Source organism: Teleopsis dalmanni, chromosome 2 (assembly GCF_002237135.1).
Source record: "Teleopsis dalmanni isolate 2A chromosome 2, ASM223713v2, whole genome shotgun sequence".
Taxonomy (NCBI): Eukaryota; Metazoa; Arthropoda; class Insecta; order Diptera; family Diopsidae; genus Teleopsis; species Teleopsis dalmanni.
Genome location: NC_051847.1, coordinates 45,867,978 through 45,884,439, shown reverse-complemented (window position 1 = coordinate 45,884,439; position 16,462 = coordinate 45,867,978). Strand labels below are relative to the sequence as shown.

General features: G+C 27.3%; 1 protein-coding gene across 1 annotated transcript; it reads left to right on the top strand.

Moving 5' to 3' along the window:
* The first annotated feature begins 2,190 nt into the window (after window positions 1–2,190).
* LOC119674452 (calbindin-32-like) lies at window positions 2,191–11,527 on the top strand. Its single transcript, XM_038085591.1, has 5 exons — window positions 2,191–2,271; window positions 2,722–2,862; window positions 11,129–11,184; window positions 11,292–11,337; window positions 11,489–11,527. The coding sequence occupies exons 1-5, from the start codon at window positions 2,191–2,193 to the stop codon at window positions 11,525–11,527; spliced, it is 363 nt and encodes a 120-aa protein (XP_037941519.1).
* The last annotated feature ends 4,935 nt before the right edge of the window (window positions 11,528–16,462 follow it).

Below are 16,462 nucleotides of genomic sequence, written 5' to 3'. Positions count from 1 at the left end.
CTAATATGACGTTCCAATATATATTGTATATATATTTTTTTAAAAAGTCAAATGTCAAAGTATAGTACAGGGAGTAGCTCATAAAGTTGGATTTAATTAAAATTTGTTATGATGTGTAACAAAAACATTTTTAGAAAGGTAATTATACTAGGTTATATGAATCCCTATAGAAAATAATGACAGTTTTAATCACTTTTTTAAAGTATTTAATGTTTAAAAAAATAAACATTGATTTCGATTTTATTTTTATATTTACAAAATATTTAATACTTTTATTTGTGACCAAAAAAAATTAGATAATAATTTATTAATGGGGTAATTGGTCAATTTAAATAGAAATAAAAACACTATAATTTTATAATTGTTCCACAATTATTATTTCACAATTATTTTTAATAAAATATAAACTGTATCAATAAATTATTATATTATTATATTTAGTTTAAACGTCTTAAACAAATTATTAATACAACCTATAGAATGTGCAAATTAAGTTTAATACATTTTTGAGTTTTGATATCTTTAAGGAAATATGTATGAAACTGCCAAATATTTCAATTTGCTTTAACTTTCAAACAGGTGGCAGCTCTATGTCCATTTATTGCCTTACAGCTGATTTCACTGTTTATAAACGTGCAGAAGTATGTATAGTTTAGTTGTTGTGAATTGAATTGAAGTGTAATAGCATGACAGCGGTATAAATAAATAGGCGTAAAACCAAAAGTGACTATAGTTGGAACCCTCAAAGAACGTAATTTGCATAAATCGTTCAAGTCTCGAATCATGACACGTTATAACAAAAAAAGTAGTGCTGTAAAACACTATGGGAGTGATAAAAAAAACTACATTTGTCGCAGTTCGGAATGAACCAAATTAAAAGAGTTGGATACTTAGGTACACAGTTTTAGTTGAATTAAATAATATACATTCATATTAATATGATTTTTAATGTCCGTTTTTACGACAAAATCTAAATTTCTGTTATAAACTATTGCTTTCAATAGAGAGGTTTTTATCGAACAGTAGTGAAACTGCAACAACAAAAATTTATTATTATTTTTAATAAATTGAATTTTTGGCAGACCATACAGCTGGTACAAATATTTATTATTATTTTCAATAAATTGAATTTTTGGCAGACCATACAGCTGTTTCAAAAATTGCCAAATACCCTCATAAGCGGTCTTCGAAATATTTTTTTTATTTTATTATTCATAAATAGATTTTTTCGAACAGTAATGAACTACAACAACAAAAATTTTTGGCTGATCATACAGCTGTTTCGAGTATTGTCAAATACTCATCATCAGTGGTCTTAGAAATAATTCTTGTATTTAATTATTCGTAAATAATTATTTTTGAGACTGCAAGTACCAGGAATCGAACTTGGGTTCTGCCAAATGTGAAGCTCAGAATTAGCGCACCTTAATCAGCGTAAAAATCAGCGTAAATAATATATTTTAGGAATGCAAGTACTAAGGGTTGAGTTCGTACTCTGTCAATTTTTAAACTTAGCTCAATTGGAAGCTCATATAATGAAAAATTTTTATATACCTTTAAATTCTTAAAAATAAAGAACTAAAGATTCACACTGATTATATTTGTTAAATATATATTTTAAATGTTTCTGCAAATATTTGCATAAATAAATTATTTTGAAGCTTAAAAGTTGTTTTCTGTTCGTTTTCTTTATTTTGTTCGAAGAAGCAATATTTTAAGTTTCCTTAAAAATAATATATTTTAATGTTAATTTTTTGTTGCCGAAAAAGACATGTTTAGTGACGACAAAAAAACTATTTAAAAGTTAGAAGAGTTCGAATAATTTACTTTACTTTAGTTAAATTTTACCCTTAAGTTATAATAATACATATTCCTCATTTTATGGACTGTTTAACCATTTAACCATATTTTATCTATATATCAAGTCTAAATATTTAACCATACCACATGTTGGTTTTCATATCTTCTTTACTACACGAGTTAAAATTTTTCTAACAAAATTGATCAGGTCAATTTAACTTGCAAGTGGTTAGAGTATATTTTTCTGAGTGTAGATAGAATCTTCTTTTTGATGAAAAACCACATTGAATTTTTTACCCGTCTAAAGTCGTGCCTAATTTAATAAACCAACAAGTTTTTAATTTAAAAAAACAATAGAAATAAATTCGGTTTTATTAATTATATGACACCATGATAAACAAGAAGTTTGTGGCTTTTGATCCTTTCGAAACAAAAGAAAATGTGTGCACATATTTTTCACAAATTTCCTTGGTAAATGACTTGGAAAAGCTTCGCGTAAAAAGAAAATTTTAAACATTAAATAATAAATAACAAAGAAAAAAAAGAAGAAATTTCAAGAAAGCAGAATCCTAAACAATGCCTCATTTGCCACCATATTTCTTCAGTTTCCATAACTTAGTTTCCTTTTTGCCTTCTGCCTACCCTGACTGATGGTGAAAAGAAGCCGCTGTCATTTCAATGGCGAAACAATAGAGGAAATGTTCGCGCAGCTGACACTGAATGAGTATGAAAGATAAATAAGTAGACCTACAGCCTGACACATATCAACTTCATTATTCCAGTGTTTTGTTCGGAATTCGATAGCAGGCACAAGCATATTTTATAAATATTTTAATCTGACATATACCCCTACGATACTAGCTCGCTTTTTATTAACCTATTTTTTACGTTTAAAATATTTAAAATATTTTCTTTTTGCAGATATGGCGTGAATATGATACCGACAACTCTGGCTATATTGAAGCTGATGAACTGAAAAACTTTTTACGCGATTTACTCAAAGAGGCCAAAAAAATTAATGATGTTTCCGAGGATAAATTAATTGAATACACTGACACAATGGTGAGTGAATGAGAGTGCATATATCCGTGTACATCAGATGAATTTTACTATGAAAATATTTTCCAAAAAATGTATTTTAAACTGATTCTGTGGTGTTCATCAAAAGTAAATTAAGTGGAAAAAATATGTTTATGTTTTTAACATTAAGTGGATAGTGATTTTTATAATTTAATTATTAAATAATATTGTGAAATTAATTTTTAAATATTTTGCATTTAAATTGTCGCCATAGAAATACAACTTAAATCCTTCCAATTGCTCTTAATTCATAAATGATTTTATTTTAATTAATGCGTTGCATTTAGCGACAATCTAAAACTGTTTAAGCGCACGTGTGCATTAAAGGATTAGCTCTATTTGTACTTGTGATGCTTACTACAGCATTTATATGACCATTTACATACAGGGTGTTAACTAACTAATTGACAGAAGTTGAGAAGGCGATTTAATGGTGCAGAAAGTGAAAAATTCGTAATGAGAGAGAGAGGTCATTTTCAATATTAACCAGCATGCAGGGTGTCAAAATAAAGTCTAGTCATAAGTAACCCGCACTAGAAATAAATAGTTCATTAAATTTTTGTTAACTCAAAGTCTAAAATATTTTATATTGAAGTAAGTTCGAAAATTTTTATGGTTTAAGTTAACTTTTATATATAAACATTGCGCCAAATTTTCAAAAAAAATTAATAGGACCATGTGCGAGTTCGAATAAATTATAGTAAATTAAGGGACATGGTAAGAATTTCAAGCAGGGTAAATTACCACTGTGAAAATTTTGTAAAACGTTTAATAAAAAAATAAATAAATTTGAAAACTATTAACATTAACAAAAAATAATAAATAAGTGCAATAAACAATTATTTACATAAGTGCAGTGCAAAAAATCCCTAAAAAATTTCAATTTACTTTACCTCAATTTACCCTAACTCGCACACGGCCTACATAGTATTTAAACATTTTTGTAATTTTTTTTTCGTTTATTTTTTATATATCAACCCACAATTATCAAATGATTTTTTTTGTATCTCAACTTATATTAGAAATTAACCTATCCCTACCACACGAATTTTCTCTTTCTGGAATAAAGTTATTACCTCCCGTATCTATGTTACTTTGGAAACACCCTGTCTATATATATATGTAGTATATAATTACGAATATCATACACATTGAAAATTTGTCCACAAATTATGCAACTTATACCGCATTTCACAAACGGCATTTGTTTGCAGTGTGGTTTCCATTGCAGCGGAAGGAATGGCGTAATGTTCTGGTGCATAAACCACAAATTGCAGTTATGAGCCAAGTATATGCCAAAATGAAATTTTCCAAAACGTTTGAGTGTAATTCCCTTACAATGGTTAATTAATTTTTGATGTAATGAGATTAAAATTACAAAACTTAGTGTTATACTAAACTAGCATATCCCAACATGTTAACAAATTTTGCTGCTTATTTGATTTGGATGTGAGTTTTCTTGCTAATTATTTGATTTTCGCCATAAATAATGTTAATTGTAAAGTTATATAAACAAAATGAAGGATAACAAGTAGGAAATGATATTAGGACATTAAAAAATATAAATTTCTATTTATGATTTAATTAAATCAAAATGAATTCAGGTTTCTTGAGAAGACATTAGGATGATTGACATTTGTTTTATAACAGATATTTAATTTACAGTCAGTGCTGAAAATACTTGAGTGGTTCTATTATTACCACGCTAACTAAAGTCACTTTTTTTAAAAAAATTAATCTTTATTATTTTTATCAAAACAATCCTGAAGCAATAACAGCTTCCAATCGTTTTCTATCATACGCTAATTTTTTCAATCCGATATTTTTAGTCTTTTTATATTTGTAAATACTGTATCAAATCATTCTTCTGAGACCACCATTATCTTCCGATTTTACCGATTGGGATTATAGCATAAGCTTGTTTTATTGCTCAGCCGAAATATACTCTTACTACATGGTCCAAACGACTTATGCATAGTCATTCAATATATCTTATGAGACATTAGTCATTGATTATTCCGTCTATTTAAGCGTTATATCGAATTCAATGAAAAATCAACAACAAAAATTTGATTAATTTATTGAAGTTTATTGGTCAGCCAAATTTCAACAAAATAAAAAATGTTTGTTGTTGCTTCTTTATTACTGTGTGAATCCTACTAGTATCTTTTTCAACCTTAAAACTATATATATTTTTGTTTTGGTTGAGTAGCTCAACATATTTTTCTTCTGATATAGAAGTTATATATGCGAACCAATCTGATGTTAGAAGTTTTCACTTTCCAGGCTTTCTAAGATTTTGAGAATAGTATTAAAATTTATTTTTATGAATATCTTTAACAAAAAAAATCAATAAAATATATTTAATTTGCAGAATGTTAACATTTTATTAAAAGTACTTTAAAAATTAGGTTAAAAGGACCAATTAATTTTAAATTTTTGTTGTTGATTTATGTAACTCATTCACATTATTTTATACCAAATTTTTAAAACTCGTCAGATTGTATTGTATTTCTACTTCACACTGTTTCGAAACTACCTCAAACAACTAAAATTATATTTTTTATGACTTTTTGAAACTTCCTACATAATTGCCATAACGAAAAGTACTAAAAAAATAAAATATTACGAACAGCCGTTGATGCCAACAAGTTTAAATTACAAAACTTTAAAAATAAAATTTGAATTAGGACACCGTGGAAAACACAAAATGTATATAAGCACGTAAGAGTTGTACATAGTTGCATATTGTATAAAATTTTATTTAAAGGAAATTGTTGGGATTTCATAATTTGAGTTTTATAACTCCTTTGAAAGTTCTTTCATTTTACTTTTAAACACCATACGAAAAATTATAGTCTTTTAAATATTAGTCGCAACTTTATTACTGAGAGAATAATGATAGGTGATGATAGTGAGGCATAGATTAGTAGATAGTGTTGACAGTGATAGTCACACCCCTTTAAAAAAGTATAAAAGTACACAAAACAAAGCTTATTGTAGAAAAGAAATATCGCCCAAAAATATATAACATGTGTTTAGATATGTTTATATCGCTAATAATTTTATTCCTTCCCTATTCTTATTTCACTCTCTTATTTCTTACTTCAATTTTATTGGGTTGCTTTTAGATAATTTATGCTTATCCTATCTTATCTTACATTCCAATTATCTCTATATGACTCATGACAATCATGTCAATGTGGGAACTAGAGTTTCCTTATTTATAATTACATTTCCTTTCTTTTTTCGGATCTACCCTTAGAATATATATGGGACTCTAATTTTATCAGTAACAAATTTTTGTTAGCTTTAGCTTGAGATTTTAATCGTCTCGATATAACAGACAACAAATTTAATGTGCCTTCAAATTGGGTTTTTATTCGTTTCGATATAACAGTCTGATTATAATTACATTCCTCTTATTTGTTTCTATTCATCTCTAAAATATACATTCAACTTTAATTTCTTTGAAGGCAGACACAATTTTTGATTAAGCTTCGGTTTTCAATCGTCTTAATAAAACAGATAACAATTGTATTATTGATGTGGATACTAGAATCACTTTTATTACGTTTATATTATCCATTTCTATTTCCTAATCCTCGGTAAAGTACAAATGAAACTCCAATTTTATTGTTAGCATATTACAAATAACTTTTGGTTTGCTTTTCTAATCGTCTCGATATAACTGAAAATAAGTGTTCGGATGTAGAAACTAGAGTCTCTTTGATTACGATTACTTTCCTTTTTTCGGTTTCTAATTCTCTCTAAGATATAGATACAAGTTCAATATTGTTGATTGTATATGTTAAGTAACTTAAACTTTGTTTTCCTAAATCTCTTCGATATAACTGACAAAATTTGTGTATATATAAAAACAGGGTCTTCGATTACAACTTTCTTATCTGTTGCTTTTTATCTCTAGAATACAGATGGAACTCAAATTTTCTTGATAATAGATTATAGATAACTTAAGCTTAGTTTCTAATCGTCTTTTATAATACATAGCAATCGCGTTTTTAATTGAGAAATTTGCATTCAATTTAGACTTACTCTACATCTGTCAAATTTTGTTACCCAGTCAAGCATTTTTAGAGTAATCTAACATTATTATAGTAGTATTAGTAGACATTTATATTTTTCATAAATACATATTATGTGTCGAATCACATCACACTTTATCTGTCAAATGATCTAAAATAGCTGTTAATTTCAGTGTAATCTTGCTACTCTGGCAAAATATCTAAAGTATTGTAAATTAATCTGGGGTGTTATACATTTTGCCCCATATTTACCAATCTAAAATAATAATTGCACTAAAAGTGCATCTCGCTTAAAAAAATCACCACAGATTTATCCCAGATCGAAAATGCCATAAGTGCGCAGTTGAGGTAACCAGAGTCAGCTTTTTTACGATTATCCCTTTAACTATTCATAGTCAACTTTAGAATATAGATGAGACTCTAATTACCTTGGTGGCAGCTTTGAAATATGTTTTGTATATAATAAAGCGATTAGGATTGGTTGGTTGGCTGCAGTGACAGGCCATTAGATAACTCCATTTGGCTACCACATTCCTCGCAAGAACCCTAGTATAGGAGAATAAACACTAAATCCATTTCGCCGAATTTAGATAATTTAATAGGTCTTTCATCTTCACCGATGAATATAAGTATCTTCCTAAAAACCTATATCTTCTGGACGTCAAATCCAGGCATTCACAGAGGAAATGTATTATGATTTCTTTTTTCGTGTGGGTTTCCACAACTGTTGCAGTGAGAATTATAAGGAATGCACAGTTTCCAATGATCAGAAAGAATTGTAGTAAGCCTTGCAGTGTTCACGCGATCTCTTTTGATGAGTTCCGTGGATCTATTTCTATTATAGGTAGGTCATGTTAATCAGGAAGTTGACTTAAGTGCTTTTCAACTGTTATTAGCAAATTGCAGAAACTAGAAGAAAGTAATGGTCTCTAAGGTAATATAAACCGCTACCGCCAGGGACAAATCCAGGGAAGCACCAGAACGGGCTAAACTGTCAGATTTCTCATTCCCTTTGATGTTCTTGTGTTCAGAAACCCATATGAGGAATGATGTTAGCTAACCCATTTAGGCGATTAAGTTTACATCCTGCTTTTCTCTTTCTTTTTACCTCGAAGGGTTTCTGTGAAGAACAAAGTGTGGATAACTGTTCAAGTATTACTACCGACTGTAGTAATAAAAACCTGGTATTTTTTGAGTTATGATCCACAAAAATAAAGTTTCTGATTTAATCACTATTTTTAAAGAATTTAAAATTTTTAAATAAATTGTATTTAATAAAAGGAAAACATATACATAAAAATACCATATATCAACTTTTCTATGTTTCAAAAATATACTTCGCAATTTTACCAAAAAAAAAATCAAAATCTTATTTCGAATAACCCTACAGATTTTTTTTCATAACCACACTTAACATTTGAGATTGTTTACAGTAAGTGCATTCGGAATGACTTTAAATACGATGGATAAAAAAATTGTGAAGGAATTTCCACTAAGCAGAAGTCACAATTCCCAGCATGCATAATTCTACGTACGTTTAATTGTTCACTGTGTACTTAACAAACTTTTGACATTGACTTTGAGTGTGAGATACATAAAAGTCAAGCACTCAGGTACAAGATAATATAACAGAAAGGGAAATGAGACCTCAACTACTTCGGCAATTAAATTGCTGCAAAACTGTGGGGCTTTCACATTTTTATTTTCAAAGTTTTTGTATTTATGTGCCCACGTGCCATCGCCGTAAAACTGCTTTATTTCAAGCGACATTAATTAGCAAAATTAAGTTGCATGAGTTTTATTCAGTGGAAATAAGTTGTGGGTAATTGAAAGCCTCCCCAACGGCAGGAAGAGTACCCAATTATACTCGTATATTGTATTTGACACAAAGGATCAAATGTATTTAATTATGTGTATTTATTTGTTCGCATGATGTTTTAGGAATGATTATTTGTTTATGAAGAAATGAGTTTGTTTAATGCTGTTTTTAATTAAAAATTATGTTTTATTATTCAATGTCTTTTTCACTACATGAAATTTGATATAACACAATTCTCTTATGGGATGTGATTAAAAGGTTTTAAATAATTTAAAATAATGTTACCGGATATATTAGACAATATATTTCAAATTTTTTTTTTTGTTAACAGTCTTAGAATGAACATAAAATGACTTAATCAAATTTAATATCTATGTATAAATATCTTTTTTATTTTTATTTAAATTGTTATTATTATTCTGTGGCAATTGCTCATATTACAGGGTTAAATATATATAAAATACTTAAATTTCATTCTTGACCAAATGTGCTAAGACTCTTTGGAGTAGAAATTTTACTTTTAAATTTTCGTGAACATATTTTTGATATTCCAACTCTTAGGGCAATTTTGACATGGGTTGTGTTTATGTAAATTAACCTTAATCACCTCTTTAGTGTTTCGTTTAGTTTGAAATAAAAAATTTTCTTGGAAAATAAAAAAAGAAAATGTAGTAAAAGAGAACTACTTTCTTTAAAGTTTTCCAGTATGCAAGGCTTAATGGGCTTACAAAATATTGTTAAATTTGTATACAAAACTTCTGTTGTGAAACTTTTTACCTGTTTTCACAGGGGAACACTTAAAATGGCATTTGTGCAAGTGGGGTTTGCATAAAAGTAATTCTACTATATTCTCTTTCATTGTTTGCTACACTTAAAAAGATTTTTGAAACAACATTTACGTTAACGAGGTAATCACGGTTAATTAAATATATAAAATTATTATTGTAAATAACGAAAAAGTAGTTTAATTTTGGTGATAATAGAATCTATAATATCCTATTGCTGCAGTTCTTAATCTTAATCTTTCTTAATCTGTCAACAATCTTTATATACACTTAGGTTGTAGATTTTTTCAAGCGATATGAAAACATAGTTTAGGTAATAATAGAACGCATAATATACTATTGCCGTTCCTAATCTTAATCTTTCTAAACCTTCCAATAATCTTTATATACACTGAGGTTGTAGGTTTCTTAAAGCGATTTGAAATGTGATAGAATTGGTAGAATCCTTCAGTAAAGTCTTGTCTATTATTCTACTCTTTTATAGGCATTTCTTTTCTTATTTAATAATTGAAAAAAATTAGTTTTTGTCAGACCACAAAAAGGTTCTTGGCCTACAATTAAAGTTGTTGCTTCTTTTCTTATAAGTTCGTCCAACTGTTCATTACTTTCAATTCGATTAAAACCAGAAATCCATAAAATTTGAATCGATTTCTCCTCGTATGTCTAGTTTTTATGAATTGTCCAGTACTAATTTTGGTATGACCTGATCAGATTCAAATGTTCAAGATTCAAACAATCAGATTCATCAGCGAAGAAATTTTTCAAAAAAAAAGTTTGCATCAAAATTGTAAACTGATTTGAGTAAAATATGAAAATGATGTTTTACTTCTATTTGTCAATATCCTAACACTATAGATCCCATATCCTATAATATCCATATTCTATGCTACATTATCCTTTTCTATAATGTATCACTAGCCAATATCAGCTTATGAGACAGTTCTTGATATATAGTTAAACATTTTTAAATATTCCGATAAAAAAGAAGTTGGCTTTAAAATATTTCGTTAAAAAAATTAATTATATATGGTATGTTAGACGCCATTATTACGAGCGGTTAGGTCTGTGTTGTGTGCGCGGATTGGTTTGCGCGAGGGTTGCAGCCTAGTAAGCTCAGTCGTTAGATTCTTAATATTGGTTGGATTCTTAATTGTGGTTTCGAGCTCCATATTTGGCGCCGTTTAATGTATTTAAACATGTTATTACATATATAGATATATGTATTTAAATGTATGTTTATATATTATATTCGGTTGGCTAGTAAGCTTGTGAAAACCCGACATGCTCCTCTGTGTTGGGTTTTCTTTCGTGCCACAAGCTAACTGTTCATACAATACAAGCAAAGAATCTGAATATATAACTATATATACTATGTGTTTTGTGAGGATTCTGATAATATGTACTGAGTACAGTTATATTAATAAATTATGTACGATCATTTTATGGATCATTTCTGAAACAAAAATTTTTTTGTTATTGAAAAGTTGTATATATTTCTAACTTTATATTGATTTTAATATTTTATTTTTTCTTTAAATATTTATTTTATCTTCTGTTCAACTACATAAATTGATTAACTTTTAAATTTTTTCCTTTAGTTACAAGTTTTTGATGCTAACAAGGATGGCCGTTTACAGCTCTCAGAAATGGCAAAGTAAGTTTAAGTTTGCAAAAAAAAAAAATTTTACAAAAAAATAAAAGAATTCAATTTCTAAACTTTTCATTATACGACAAACTTTAAAAATTGAAATATTTTCACAGATTATTACCAGTTAAGGAGAACTTTTTATGCCGTCAGGTCTTCAAGGTGAGTACAATAACAAACTATTCGTTCTTCATTTTTACATAATTCTAGGAGATAAAAGTTTTGAAACGATATATAAATGAATAAATATAAATTTACTTATAATATTTTTATATATTATGTTTTTTTACTTTATTTTTTTTTTTATTTTTAGAAAAATGTAAGCATTTTGGAACATAGAAATACAGAATAGATATAAAGCTTCTAAATTTTTTTGCATAATTCGAGATAAACTTTTCATTTGACATCATTTCCTTTAAATTCTTATATATAACAAATTAAAATAAAGAGCACAATTTATTCACATTTGTTCTCTCAATGTTGCTTGCATTATACTTCAGCATTATAATAACTAAAATATTTATATAATAACTATATCATTAAGAAAAAAGTGGGTCACAATTTTCACAAAAATAGAGTCAAAATTTAGATTTCAACTTTTTTGTTATTACTTCTTAATTACAATGTAAAAAGAATATTTTATACTAATTTGTAGGTTAACAGTTAAGTTTTTTATCTGTATATATTTGTCTTATATAAGTATATTTATCACATATATATTATATATTCGTAGACATTTAATATGATGTGTATTATCTACCAAATGATATAAATTAAGGAGATGATTAGTAGAAACAAGATATGAAAACTATTTGATATATAATAGCATTCATCCATAATCGATATATATCGGAAAAACTCTATCCTGAAAAAACTTCAGTCACATAAGTATCACTTCTTAAAAATAACTTTATCGAATACTATATATCATACATCAATTAGACAATTTATTTAAAATTATAAATATATAGGTTAATTTGATATCTAATAGGTTGTTAACTTTAATGTACCAAGCAATACCAAGCAAGACGTCAATAACCGAGCAATGCAATACTCCGAATGTACCTTCTTACTGCCAATTTGACTGTTACTAGCTAATTTATCTAATTTAAAAATCTAATCTATTTTCAGTGGAGATTTTAGTAGTATTCAAGCTGATATGAGACGATGGTGTGTCGGGTGCAACCACGAGTCGTAGCACAAAATATTTACAATGGCTACACTGCTCTGCTTCACTAGATGCTTCGAATTCTACTATATTCTAATTATTATTATTAAATTACTGTATAACATTATCAAATTCCATATTGAAATAGCTTAAAACTTTCAATAACTGTCTTAAGGATTTTAATAATAATTTTAATACCTGAAATTTTGTATTTTAATGAGTGCATAACACGTTATCCTTCAATATGAAGTACCCTTCGGCATTTATTTTTAGCTTTGGAAAATCAATTAAATTCATAACCATGTGCTGTCTTAAAATAACTGCTAAAGTTGCATATTTATTCACATTTCGACACATTTTCTGAGGCACCTCATTAAACTCAATCGCAAAACTTTTCAAAAGTTTAAGTATAAAAAGTAAATTCTAATAAATTAAATAATTTTATACCATCGTTTTACTTTCATCCAATTTTATATGCATTGATAATTTAACAAAATTACAATTTTAAAGTTTTTGCCGCATTTTATAAATTAAACAATTTCGTTATTCTTTTGCAAATGTTTCACAAATAATTTGGAAACTTTTGTTAAACTTAAGCAACTACTGCTTCGCTGACAGGATTTTGATGAGCATCAGCAAGGATTTTTGAAACAAAGTTTGTTGTCACTTCTTTATGAATTCAAAAAAAAAAACAGAAAAAAAAAAGTATTAAAAAGTTTCATATTATTGCTAACTGAGCCTTAAAAATATATTTAAATTTATTTTTTCTTTATGAAAAATTTTAAAGATTAACAGAATTTTAAAGAGTCTGGCTTTATGGTAGAAAGTAAAAAAAAATATTGAAAGTCAAGGAGAAGCATTTCATTAAAAATGCATCAACAATAATCGATAAAAATAAAAGGATTATATATAAAGTATTTAAAGTATTGTAATATATTATAAATTTATTGCTAAGTCTAATATAATAATATATAAAGTCTTGTTGCTTCATTTAAGAGCAAAGAAAAAGCATACCAACAAAAAAACCTTATCAATAATTGATGAAAATTATTTTACGTATTATTATGCTGCATGCCAGTGTTCAAATAGACTTTAAGAAGACTGGACTATTGAAAAGAGAACATGCATGCACCCTTCTTTGCTATAGAGTCTGCTATTTCATTGCCCTCATGCTCTTCATAACCACATACCCACCTAAGAGTAACATAGTTCCTCGATACTATAGTATAGAAAAGTTGAAAGCTTTCCCAGACCAACTTTGATTGGATTGAGGAGTTTGCTTAAAATTTTAGAGCTGCTTGGCTCTAAATAGTCCTAAGGCATGGACCTTTGCCTGAATATTGAAAACGGATTTTTCTCATTGCGATTGTTTTGCGTAATTTTCGTACTATAATTCCTGCTCCTGCCGTGCCATCTTCCATTTTGGACCCATCAGTATGTCATACTTCTGAGCCCTGTTTTAAGATGATTTCGTTATTTCTCTTCTATATATATGTGATATGTGTATCACACAAAATGTGTAAAATAATAAGTTTTGATGACTCCTTTTTTAAAATATTAAAAATTAAAAGTATATGTTTTATATTAGCAAAGAACAGCAATATAAAAAGAACCTTTTATAAAAAAAATATTTAATTTTAATAATTTATTTTGATTGATGTCTACGTACAAATGACTGATTATATTACTAAAGTATCAACTAATTTGTACTCAAAATATTCAAGGTACCTTTTTTATACAACCTTGTATATGTACTTCTTAGTACCTAAAAATTTACCTATTATTCTTTTAGTATAATAAAACCCCATGTATTTGGCTTAACAACTACACGAAAAGGATTATTTCCAAATGCTACGTAAGGGATAATATTTTATTCAATATAAAATACTTCAATAGGCACGTATTCATATATATTTTATTTTTGCTAAAGAAATATTAAACATAAATTGCTGCAGGTGTTGGCAATTTTGTTGGCAGTACGTTCTGCCTATTTTATTACCAAACAAATGGAAATAACCAATTTTGTTACTATAGCATAAACTGGGGTAACAAAAATGCGTTCTACCAGTTATTCAATTTTACTGTTTGCAAATCACAAAAATAAACCAACATAAATTGGTTTCATTTTTGCTAGGTATGAAAAATTGAGAAAACTGCAAGAAGTAAATTTCAGATCTGATACATTTTGATGGCATCTATTGTAACATTCCCAGACAAGGACTGGAAAATCAAAGTAAGAGCTACTAATTGTTCATATTTGTTCCGCTCAAACACAAAAAAATTTATATTTCATATATGACATACTGTGCCTATATGTTATTTGTGTAGAAAAGGTAGCCCTGTCGTCACTTAAACCAACCAACCATTACATACTGAGACATAATGCGTACCATACCTTATTCATCATTTACGATATCAATTTTTTGCTGATTTTTTTAAGTAAACTTCATGTCGAATAAAACAAACATATTCGATATTTTTTTCTGCCAAATTGATTTGAATTTTATGATAAGTCATAAAAAACAGGTGCTTTTTGTTGACATAGCACTTATAGCAATTTGATACCTTCGTTTATATTTCAGGACATAGTAAACCAATTTCATAGCTGTCATTTTTAGTAGTTTTTTTCATAGCTGCAATGAAAAGCAATGGGTTGTATTAAAGCTGAACAAACTTAACCGTCTAGCACGGATACAGGAATTCAAACTATAAAATACACTTACAGTCTTAATGAAAATTATTAAATTAAAACGTGTTCAATACAACATTATAAGTTATTAAGTTTTAGCTCAAGGATATTTGCTGTTGGCAGCAATTAAAATTATTTTTTAACAGTTATAATTATCTATCGCTTTTATGCTGCATAATGATTATTTTTTTATTTTTTACTTAATAACAGAATATTATAATAATTTAATTTTTAATATAATTAAAAGTTTTAACATAGCAAATTATATTATTTTCATGTAAAAATCTTACTTTAAATAATTGCTCGAGTCTAATGGCGTCAAATCCTTTAACCATAAAACCCAGACATTAATTTAATTATCTTATATACTTTTTTTTACAAACATGATAGCTTGGTGTTATAATTTTTTTTTTTTTTGTTGTATTTAAATAAAACTGTTGCTGTTGTATTTGTTGCTCTTGCGAGTATAAAATTGAAAATGTTTACAAAATACAAGTCCTTGCTACACCCATATTGTTTCCTTTAGTTGCTTTCTTTGTTACGTTATTATCCTTGTTGCTGTTGATTTTCATGCTGTCATTTTAAATGAAAAAGGGTCAAGTAGCTATAAAGTTAACAACATTGGTGGTTCTTTTGAATAATTTAAATGCCACAAGATGTATTCATTCCGCTCATATTTACTTAAATAAGCACGTTGTACTCACATTCTATACATAAATATAAACTTACGTTGGCATTTTGCATAATTTTGTTTTTTTTTTTTTGATTTTGTTTTGGAAAGAATATCATTTTATAAAAGTTAACATTTTTTTATCATTCAAATTAGTTACCAAAAACACGAGGAGACTGAGGAAGCTAAGATACTTTTGTATACATCCTTGTATTATCTTAAAATGTTTAGGGTTGTTCTGTAAGGTACATAAAATAATATAAAAAAAAGAGAAAATTATATTAGTGTAAAAGCTGTGTGCGTGGCAATAAGTTATATAGATACTATAAGCATATTAAACATATATATAATATATAAAAATTTTAAATATAATACAATACAAATATGAATAAAAAAGTTATAATGTAGGTTTGAATAATGGCAATTTAATTTTGATGAGTTTAAAGAAAATTTCTATAACAATTTTTTTCTGCTTTTTGTATAACTCATTAAAGTCTTTGTTAAAGCACCATTATCACAAAAAATTAAATTTTTTTAGTAGCAAATCTTTATATAAACAAATAAATACACACAATGTCTTTAACCCACAAAGACATCACTACGAAAATTAAATTTATAGATCTAGGGTTACATATTGCAAATTTATTGCGTATCTTATTGAAAAAAAACTTAGTTTTATTTTATTAAAATCTGTAGAAGGATTCGAATAGCAAAGAATATAATTTATCTTATGTCTTTAAAGTCAATTCTCTATAGAGCG

Bases quoted from the DNA above. Each gene is read 5' to 3' on its own strand.
- LOC119674452 (XM_038085591.1), top strand. From the start codon at position 2,191: ATGATAAACAAGAAGTTTGTGGCTTTTGATCCTTTCGAAACAAAAGAA. The intron at 2,272-2,721 runs GTAAATGACTTG...TTCTTTTTGCAG, and splicing joins ATTTTTCACAAATTTCCTTG to ATATGGCGTGAATATGATAC. The intron at 11,185-11,291 runs GTAAGTTTAAGT...ATATTTTCACAG, and splicing joins CAGCTCTCAGAAATGGCAAA to ATTATTACCAGTTAAGGAGA.